Source organism: Betta splendens, chromosome 8 (genome assembly GCF_900634795.4).
Source record: "Betta splendens chromosome 8, fBetSpl5.4, whole genome shotgun sequence".
Taxonomy (NCBI): Eukaryota; Metazoa; Chordata; class Actinopteri; order Anabantiformes; family Osphronemidae; genus Betta; species Betta splendens.
In genome coordinates this window covers 7,353,047-7,363,754 of record NC_040888.2, presented here as the reverse complement: position 1 = coordinate 7,363,754, position 10,708 = coordinate 7,353,047, and the positions used below count along the sequence as shown (strand labels likewise).

Below are 10,708 nucleotides of genomic sequence, written 5' to 3'. Positions count from 1 at the left end.
ACTTTACCTTCATCGCCCTCCTCTTCGACCTGGTCCGTCCAGATGAGCTGGAGCTTGGCTGACACCGTTAGATGGACAATACCTCTTCGCTATAGTGCTTAAATTATGCATGTTCAGAATATTTACTCATGATCTACTGGCTGCTCCGTGCCACCACTAAACCCACTTTCATTCTTTCGATGTCGCAATAAAAGCCTTTGACTTGCGGCTTCACAATAAGGGTCACTTTTATTAATCAGGGTTGGGTCATGACCAGGTTCGGTGTCAGATTAAGACTTTAGTACACACTAACCACGTAGACTGGCGAATGTCCAGATCCACAAGAAAAAAAATTAGATTTGCAAATGAGATGGATGTTTGTACACTATTAATGTGTCGTACGTGTGGTCCAGATTAGAGATCCTGTCACCGTCTACATTTATTTACAGTGATGCATAATTTAATGTGAGTCTCATTGTCAAAATACCTAAAAACATGATGATAACAACATGACTTGGTGCTATCGCAGAGCACCCTTCTCTCTGTCTGCTAGCGCCCCCCTGTGGTCTACCTTTGCACCAACACCACATACTTCCCTTTTACTTTAGTGCATCTTGGATACTGTCTAGATCCAAGCCAATTATTTAAATAAAAATGAGAATGGAGGAAAGTAACAATTCTGCTCTTTATTAAGTCTTTAACCTGATTACAGCCATATTTTATATAAAATCTGGCTTCATCTTGGGAACTGTTCTGATTAATTCTTCAGTTGTTTGATGGTCTGCAAAGAGAAAAACAGTTTGTATCACAAAAAGAAACAGAACTTGACACTTGCCGTAAAAAAAGAAAAATGTACTTACTTGGCCCATTCAACATTAAGAATAAGATGATCATATCCAAAGCCAGACACGCCTGCAATGGCTCTGGCTGCATCCTCCCGACGATGAAAACTGATAAAGGCAAAGCCCTGCAGGAAACAGAGGGACCACAAGATAAGTGTAGCTCATCAACAACTGTTACAGTTTGAGAGAACCAGCTTATGTCCTCAGCAAAACTAAACCATTAGACGTACTGTGCTGTAAACAATCCACTACCAAGGCATCCTCAGTTATGAATAGTTTAGATACATGTAGCTATAAAGATTGTGCCTTTATTGTGCTATATCAAAAAAAATGAGCACCTGTTTTAATAAATCCCTTCTACATTAGAACTTAATGTCCTAAACATGCCACTGACCTTTGACTGTCCTGTGTTCTTGTCCTTGGCCAGATAGATCCTAGAAATGGAGCCAAATGGCCTGAAGAGCTCCTGCAGGTCTGTTTCGCGGGTGTCCTCAGACAGATTGGTAACACGAATAGTGGCATTGTCATCCGCTGTCAAATCAAACATGTTTATTTTGGGCAGTACAAATGTAGAAAGTATAAATACAGCCAGGAAAGACATCAACTTACACCCACCTCTTCGGTTGGGCTGCATTGACTCTCCTCTGCGCGTGCCTCCATCCCTCAGGCTCGGGGGCACATACTTGCCAGTCTTGCTCTGTGCAGGCTGTACAGGCTCTGGTTCAGCTGGTAAGAAGACAATTGATACATTACACCACAATCTAACAAGGAGCAACCACCAAATGTAACCGCACACTGTGAAAACAAATCCAAATCTGATGGTACCAGAGCCTGCAGGTTTCTCTTTGTCACCAGTAGAAAGCCCAAGCTGTTCAGCCAGCTCCTTCTGCATGGGGCCCAGTGTGTCCTTGTATGGACAACGGGTGGTCCAATGGTCTCCTTTGCAAATACGACAAGACACAATCTTCTGTCCTTTCAGTTTGTTCATGGGATCCTCATCCTGGTCTTGGGCGTTCAAGTCCTGCAGCAGATAAGATGAAGAACTGTGTCACAAACTAACCGGATCAAGCTTCAGAATGTAAAACATTAAGAGAACCCGGACCTCTTTGCTGGAAATGAAAGTCATGAAGACATCATCACTGACTGTGGTGGTGGCAACATTAGGACCTGGCGCATCAAACTCAGAGTTACCAAATTTCTTCCAGTTCTGAAATAAGAAAATAAGAAAGTCACACATGACTTTTCCAAAACCAGATCAGAAATTTCTAAAACAAAGCTTCAAGCACATCAAAAACAAACAAAGACCTTTCTTTTGGCAACGGCTTTTGAGGCTTTTCTTGTCTCAATCTTGAAGGTTCGAACAATCTATAGGACAAGGCAGCAAAAGATGTTTGATTAGCATAAGACTCAACTACTGTCACCAACAACATAGAAATACAGTGTATGTGTAAAGTTTGCCAAACAGACCCAAGGAATAGATAAGAAAATCTATGACCCCTAGTTTTTAGATACAAGCCAAATATAACTAGAAAAAAAAACAACAAAAAATGAACTGAATGACACATGAGGCAATTCTTTAAGATGATTAATTCACCTGGAGAACAACGCTGGTCTTATAATACTTGTTAAATATACCTTTACAAAAGTCAAAGTACCTTGAACTTCTTTCCATCATCATCTATTTTATAGTCTGTGACGGTCTTTATATTTCCTTTGATGGTTTCCTTAGGTGATGGTAGTGTCCCTGTAAAAAAAAAAGGAAATTACACTGAAGTGAAACAAATATGCTCTTTTACATACAAGTGAATCATTGGGGGATTCTCAATAAAAACTCTCACTCTGCATAAAACATTACTTATTCGTTATTTAATGGCCTGTGACAGAGGCTGGCTAACTCTTTCTCCCAACCGTCTGGTGACGCTTCCTACGTCAGTGTCCACAGGCCACATCATATGCGGATAGTACGTTTGTCTACAAAAAATAACCAGTCTTTTTAGAAGACTTGTTTAAAATTGCACCTACTGCTTTAAAGGACGGGATGTTCACACCGTTACAATTACTTATATTCCTGATCTTGATAATAGTGCCCGGCTACCACGTGGAAGTGCAGCCGCCTAACCGGCCTCGTCCTCGGGGCTCTTAGCTTTAGCTAGCCTCGGCTAAGTAAGCTAACGAGTACGTTACCTTCATCTCCCTCCTCTTCGACCTGGTCCGCCCAGCTAGGCTTGGAGCTGGGGAGACAAAGTAACAGACACCGTTAGATAGGCGAAAAGTCTTCGCTATAGTGCTTAAATTATGCAGATTTAGAACTACACTCACTCGTCGTACTCCATCGACGGCATCCTTTCAGCTAATGCTAACCTAGCTCCGGGAAAGCAAGGAGCGGAAAACGCAAGCTTCTCCGAGCTGCAACTAAACTTACTTCCGGCCTTTCGATGTCGCAATAAAAGTCTTTAACATGCAGTTTCACAATAAGGGTCGCCTTTATTAGTCAGCGTGGGGTCATGGTCAGTTTCAGTGTCAGACTAAGACTTTATTACCTTATTACCTACTACTACTAACCACGTAGACTGAGCGATTGTCCACGTCCACAAGAACACGGAAAAATTTGATTTGCAAATAAGATGAATGTTTGTACAGGATTAATGAGTTGTAAGTGTGGTCCTGATGAGGCATCGTGTCTCACTACTGTAAAGTTTATTTACAGTGATACATAACATTTTTATGTGTGTTTTATTGTCAAAATATATGAAAAAAACATTTTCTGACAACAATAAAACCACATAATCACAATTTAATGTTTAACTAATATTAGTTTAAATTATTAATAATTTAGTCTATTTTATAACTTATTCTTTCTAGTTTTTGACTTTTGAAAGTACTAAGCACAAGTTAATAAAAAAATGTTTTTATTTCCAATGTATGTAATTTGTAGTTACTAAATAATGGAAAACAAAAACATATCTGTTCAGAAAACAGGAAGACAGTTTAACATCTGGCTGTGTTACGTGGGTTCCTGAAATGAAGCAAAATGTGAAACTTTTCCATCTTGAATTTACGTCCAGCTTATCAGACAGGATCAGATAGAAAGTAAATGATTAATCAGCAATGTTATGATGAAAAAAAAAAACACAAATGGAGAAGGATTATTACAACACATGGTTAACAGCATAGCTTCAGGAAAAATAAAAGGAATTACATTAAATATCAAATTTTGCTAGAGTCTTTTTTGGCATCAACTAAGGCTGTAACTACAGCACAGAGAGGCTTCACTGCCCCATCTCCACACTGCTGTCCTCCAGCCTCTTCCCACAACAGGCTACTCTTATACTGTCAAACAGGGCCAAGTAAAGGATCGGGTGGATGCACATGTTGGCACTAGCCAGACCCTTGGACACTTGGTACATGGAATGAATCCAACATTCAGAGGGGGTAGAAATGAATACACTTTTTGTTCTGAGGTAAAAGGTGTACGTCTGAAAATAATGATAGGGTAAAAAGGAAGAGGCATAAAGCAAAATCACTGATGAGACCAGTATCGCTACCTTGCGTCTCTCCAGTCTGGTTACGCTGACATTTCTCCACACGACACGGATCACAACACAGTAAGAAGTGAAAGTGACCAGAAAGGGAACGATGCAGCCGAACACAGCGAGGAACAGTTTGTAAGTGAAGTGGTTCTTAGCTTCCGCGTCTGCACAGAAAGACACACACACAGAGCTGGTGCCGTTGGTTCTTCGATCAGGGCAAACAGAGGCAAATTTGAGCACAGGGCACGACATGACGGCTACAACCACCCAGATGGTGACGCTGATGATCTTCACGTGGACAGGCTCCACATAGGAACGGGTGAAGAAGGGACAGGCGAGCGCCACACACCGGTTCACGCTTATTGCCATGATGAAGAAGATGCTCACGTACAGGTTGCAGGTGAAGAGAAACCTCTCCATTTTACACGCGAGCTCCCCAAATATCCAGTGCTTCTGCATGGAGTAGTAAACGATCAGCAGAGGCAGCGTCAGGACGTAGAGCAGGTCGCTGATGGCCAGGTTGCAGGACAGGACGACGCCGGTGTGCCAGTTTCTCCTCTCTCGGACCACCAGCAGCCGCAGGGCGAAGAGGTTTCCTGTGAGCGCCACGACGAACTCGACCCCATACACGTACGGCAGCAAAACCACTTGGAAGTTCTTACAGTAGGAGGAATTCTGCTCCATTTTGTTCTCAGCTGAATCTGTGGAAGAATATTCATTTATTACACTTCATGTTGCAACAACGCAGGCACCGTTCATCCAGCAGAGTAGAAAATAAGCAAACGCACATGAATGTAAACTCACCAAAGGTCGATTTGAAGCGCGTCTCTCCTGAAGCACCTTTCTCTTGGCAATAAATTTCCTGTCATAAAAAATGTGTGAAAATCGTCTCATGATCTGAGACGTGAAAGGTTAAAATAAGCGAGGCTGCAGCACCCACAACTGTCACTTCCTCTCAACGTCCGCAAAAAAAAAAAAGTGGAAGAAGTAAACCAATGACCGTGTCACACATTTGCTAAGCAAATGGAATGAATACATCGAGTGGTGTGTTTAACATATTAGGTGCTTATTCATTAAGCATATTTACATCTCACAACTTCCTCCTCTTGCAGCACAGTATTGCCTCATGTACAACATCTTTGTGCCCCCCCAATGCCCCCATGTCACAACCGGCCTGCACAGTAATAATACTTATCCTACATTATTTCTGATTTATTATCTGATGAACATTTTTTTTTGGAAGATTACAGGAATCTCTCCGCTACATCAATCTATGACTCACTCTTGACGCATGTCAAGATGCTTGCCGGGGTCACATATCTTATCTACATATCTGGTCGTTAACACATATACAATATGTTACTGCTAGATTGAAGCTGAAGCTTGCAAACAAACGTCTTTGGAAAGTTTCCTTGTGCAGGGTAAATGAGTCAGTAAGGAAACAGAGTAAGAGCATACGACTACAAGGTAAAAGATATACATTAAAAACAGACAATACCAGGAGTTCTAATTCTACTTTGACTGTCGTATAATTTTATTTAGTCATATTTATTTTCGAAAATAATGTGACATTAAACAGGTCTGCGATAGAAAAAAAATATTGGGGAACTTTGCTTTAAATGTTTGTTTGTTTATATATATATATATATATATATATATATATATATATATATCGTATCTGCATCTTATGCTGCATCTTGATGCTGTAACCACATCCTTGAAACCTCTGGTTTGGTCTGAAATGTTTGTCTCCGTCATCTGTAAAACCCCAAACCTCAGGAAAGTGGGTTTGGTACAAGTCATAACTATCATCCTAACAGCTATATCAAGTTCCATTTTGCAATTACCTTTTACTTTTGGTTCGAGGTTTGTTCAGAACTGATGTTACATTTGTTTTCCGTGTTCAGTTATTTAGAATCTAAAATAATTTAGAACCAGACATTGTGATTTTTAACAGCCTTTATGTCCCTAAGCTCTGAGTACATAAATTAATTACATGCTTCAGGAATCAGATCCAGTGGCGTAAAAAGACTTTGGTGAAAACTAATCAAGGACACCGATATTACAAATATCCACAGGAAGGACAATTTGTTGAACAGGTACATTTTCAATGTAAGTCAGAGTGTATAAATACAACACTAATGTCAGTCCCATCATGGAAACAAATCTGACACACTGAAGACAAACGGACGCTTGCTGACATCTGGTGCGTCAACATTCAGTGTCTGAGTGGGTTCATCTCTTCCCCTTCCTCTGTTTGAAGCCCTGCTTTGCTTCGGCTCCTCTCTTCTTAAATCCTTGCTTCCCTTTCTGACCTTTCACGTTAAAAGATCTGTCCTTGCTTTTATTTCCAAATATTTTGTTGCCTCCTTTTCTCTTACCACCAAATTTAGTTTCCGCATCACCAAACTTCTTTGTTCTAAATGTCTTTCCTCCAGGTTTCGCATTCCTTCCAAACGGTTTCTCCCCGTCTCTTGATTTCCAACCTTGACCTGGTTTGTCTCTGTGTCGTCCTCCAGGGTCTTTTCTCTTTGATGAATTGTCTTTTTGCAATGTTGTGCCAGGGGACAACTTCCTCTTCTTTGCAGGCCCAGGAAACGTATCCTTCTTCTTCCTTTTGACACTAGGAAACATATCTAAACAGGAAAAAGTCAATTAACAAAACGACCCAAAACCAAAGACTCATCTGCTCCTAGTAGACGAGTTATATTCACCTTCATCTGGCTCCTCTCCCACAGCCTGTCTGTAATACGCCACCTCATCGTCAGATTCGACGGCAGCTGTCTGATCTTCCTGCAACCCGGGATCCTCCACCTCACTGTCCTCCTCAACTTCAGCCCGTTTCCTTTTAATGCCCTCCAAACTTTTTTTCCTGGGAGGAAAGAAAATAAAACAGATTTGCACCTTAGCCAAGGGAACAATGGAGACGGCAGAAGGGCCACATTCTCTTCAGGCCAACTCACTTGTTCTCTTCTCGAGTCTCTAGTTTTTTTGCGATGTCTTGCTCTTGCTTTTTCCTCCGTTTTTCCTTCTCCTTCAGCTTGGACTCCCTCCTGTTCAGGATCTCCTGTATTTCCTCCTCTGTCTTTGAGACTGCAAACACAACACATAAGTGAGGAACAGAACATGTCAGGGCAGCTTAAACCTGACTAATTCTAGATGCATCAGTAAGCGTTTACTTGTGGAGAGAAATCATTCCAAGTCATATCCATTTTTTCATCATGTACACCTGAACAGCAAGGACAACACATGCTAATGCTAAAGGACTCACCAAAGGAGTGATAAATGATGTTCCCCTCTGCCAGACCTTCCTCGATCTTCACCAGTTGCAGAGTCATGCGAGGACCAATCTGGTGACAAAACTGTCATCAGCATCGGTGGAGTCTTATTTTTAAATAAATGACACTATTTCTCACTCACCTCGGTCAAACGAACAGCACTCTGTTGGGACGCCATGTTGCCCCTTCCAGCGTAAGCCTGCGGTAGTTCAGTTATGTTGTGCTCCCCATCTTGTTCTGCTTCACTTTCTGAAAGGTTTGCCCCTCTGAGAGAGGTTGAGAGCACAGCCCTGGTTAGGCAAGGTCCTGCACAGCAGCTGCACAATGGCCTTTGGTGTCAGTAATTGTAACATCACAAGAACCTTACTTCATCAGCAGCTCACTGATATCCTCAAACTTGTTCATGTTGGGAAACTTCTCCTGCATCAGCTTCTTGATTCCACGGCTCATGCCGACAGGGACGACCTTGAGGCTGCTGCAGGTTGGTAGCAAGATGTTTTACATTAGTTTGATGCGTTGCAAAAAATAGGAGACACCAGTTCATGAGGAGGCCCATCAGTGCGTTTACTTTGAACATTCATCACTTAACAGTCAGCTACTAATCTGTCATCATCAGAGCCCAATGATTAATGTTAATGTTTAAATATATTAGAGAACATGAAGATCTCTGCATCTAACAAATACACTTTAACTTCTTTACTTACTAATGACGAAACTCTATTTCTTGAGACGCTGGGTTGTAGTTCAGCAGCACACACCTCTTGATGGTATTGAGCTTTACCTAAAAAAGCAAAGCAGTTCAAATGTCCGACTTAAAAATGTAAAATGTGTCGCTGACAGGGCCAAATCAGTTGAGCCTCAAGTGTCAGAAAGCGTTTACTTGTTTTGAATCTTCATATGAAGTCTGAAGACTATACCTTCATCATACAACAAGGCCTTAAACGTTTCAGATGACAACAATGCATAGATTCAAAAACGTACCTTGTGCACATTAATGGAAGGAAACATGTTTTGGAACATGGTGGCCATGAGCTTGATGTGCATGCCATCGGATCCAAAGTTGTTGAGGATGAGTAGGGGATGATGTGTGAACTGCTGCTCATGCATCCTGTGCTTCTTCAAGGAGGACACCACATCTTTGATAAGACAGTACTGAAAAGAAACAAAGTCACTCCTTAAAAACGGCATAAACCACTACCAGGATTTTAAGTAACTGGACTGTGTGGCCACATCAGAACGTTTACTTTGAAAAAAATCACCTAACAGTCAAATAATAAACATCTGTCATCATGTGTGGCCATTTTCATATTAACCATGTTTCGGTAATGAAGGCGTATTTACCTTGAGCACCCTGAAGTGAAGCGTGGGACCTTTAGGAAGCCGAGCGACTCTCTACAAGAACGACAGACGGGTTATGAATCTAAAATGATGAATGAAACAGGACCATGTGTCCACATGTGTTACGTGAGCTCACCATGTTGACACTAGTGGATGTCTTTCCGAAGATAATGAAATGCGTCACTCCCAGTGGTCCTGCGACTGCCACAAAGTCCTTGAGAACATTCTTTTTGGTCACCTGTTTAAACATACACAACCGATGTTCAGATCATAGAAGGGAAAGTTCACTCATCAAATTTAGCAAAGCGGCCTCGCTCCAGACGTAAGTTATGAGTGTAAACTCGGTCCATTCGTTAAGCTATGGTCAGGCTTTAGCGGACAAACCTTCAGAGACTCTGCAGTGAAGGGTTCCATCACTCTCCGCATGTCCGTGATGAGTTGACCCACGTTTCTCCCGACCTCGCCCCGATGAAACACAAAGGAGTGTGGGACAGCTCCGTAGTTCTCCTCGGCCACATGGTTGGCTTGTGCTCGGGATTTCTTCTGGTTTTTCGTCTAAAAGCAAAACATGTTTTTCGCAAGAATAAAAGGTGAGAGAAGTCAAATGTAAGCAGATGTACAGGCAGCACGTGCTTAAATAAAGGATCAAACAATTTTCCAAATAACACAGTTTCGATATATCGAACAACTGAAGATTACGTTTTAAGTCGTCACTGTTAATGCTAAACTAATAGCACAGGCCGTTACTTGACGTACCTTAGATTTCCCCATAATTGAGCGCTAAGCGGAGTTCGTGAATTCAGACACAACGCAATGTAAACTACTGTTACGATATATTTGTCCTGTAACGAAAAAACCCACGCATCACGCCGGCAAAATGTTAATCCCGACTACCACAGAGCATGCTACATCCTCCACATGGTTCTGTAGCCGTGTCACTCTTTAATATGTCCGTGTGAGGCACATCAGACAATCGTTCCTACCGCTTCTTCTTCTATATGTTTAACTAGGCTGTTTGCAAATTCGATAGTGCATTACCGCCACCTTTAATGTTGGAGTAAGAATTGATTATTCCTCGTCCGGACGTTAAAGCCAAAAACTCTGTAGAAAAAAAGATAAAGTTAAATTAATCTTTAATCACAAAGTTAATGAACATAATTGACCACCGCAGCTTTAAGATGGATTCAGATTATGAAGATATATATATATATATTATAATGAACAAAAATTAATTATATTAAGTAAAACCTTTGCCTTTTTTCACTAACCATAGTGCTTCCACATACTTTCGCATTGTCATGCTTCGGTTGATGTTGAAAACACAACATCATTAGAAGATGGCGACAGGGTAACACATCAAGATCATCACTGACCGATGCTGTGTGTTTGGCTGTGGCCATCAGTGCACACAAAAGCGCACAAAAAATGTGTATAATTCTAATGCTTTACTACAATAAATGATAAAATATTGACCTTTTCTACACCAGTACGTGTATTTGATAGTTACCAGTCACAAGTTTATTAGCTATGGCATTAAAATGCAATACATTTATTACACACAGTAAAAGGGTGAGTTGTAGTGCAAACATAGTGCAAAGTGCAAACTTTATTGCACATCTACAAAAATTTATTATGATAAGCTTTTTGCTGTTTTTGTGCCCCAGGCTGTGTTTTACTTGGACAACAGTAACATTGCCACACCCATAATCAGATAAAAAGGGCAGCTGTGTAAACATGATGT

The 10,708-nt window shown here is 41.2% G+C and overlaps 2 protein-coding genes across 3 annotated transcripts; both read right to left on the bottom strand.

Moving 5' to 3' along the window:
- Positions 1-645: 645 nt before the first annotated feature.
- On the bottom strand, positions 646-3,274 carry eif3g (eukaryotic translation initiation factor 3, subunit G). Of its 2 annotated transcripts, none has more exons than XM_029159561.3 (10): positions 3,141-3,274; positions 3,006-3,052; positions 2,477-2,565; positions 2,127-2,186; positions 1,924-2,028; positions 1,647-1,842; positions 1,431-1,547; positions 1,216-1,352; positions 840-946; positions 646-760 (listed from the first exon to the last, which is right to left on the bottom strand). In XM_029159561.3, the coding sequence occupies exons 1-10, from the start codon at positions 3,161-3,163 to the stop codon at positions 745-747; spliced, it is 897 nt and encodes a 298-aa protein (XP_029015394.1). In that variant the 5' UTR covers positions 3,164-3,274; the 3' UTR covers positions 646-744. The 2 variants fall into 2 exon arrangements, with proteins under 2 accessions (XP_029015394.1, XP_029015395.1); XM_029159562.3 differs by having other exon boundaries at positions 1,437-1,547; positions 3,141-3,273.
- A 666-nt stretch (positions 3,275-3,940) lies between these two features.
- LOC114860902 (suppressor of SWI4 1 homolog) lies at positions 3,941-9,926 on the bottom strand. Its single transcript, XM_029159808.3, has 13 exons — positions 9,724-9,926; positions 9,352-9,522; positions 9,104-9,205; positions 8,971-9,021; positions 8,611-8,781; positions 8,334-8,410; positions 7,997-8,104; positions 7,772-7,895; positions 7,623-7,701; positions 7,315-7,444; positions 7,066-7,223; positions 6,589-6,987; positions 3,941-5,052 (listed from the first exon to the last, which is right to left on the bottom strand). The coding sequence occupies exons 1-13, from the start codon at positions 9,736-9,738 to the stop codon at positions 4,091-4,093; spliced, it is 2,547 nt and encodes an 848-aa protein (XP_029015641.1). The 5' UTR covers positions 9,739-9,926; the 3' UTR covers positions 3,941-4,090.
- Positions 9,927-10,708: the final 782 nt, after the last annotated feature.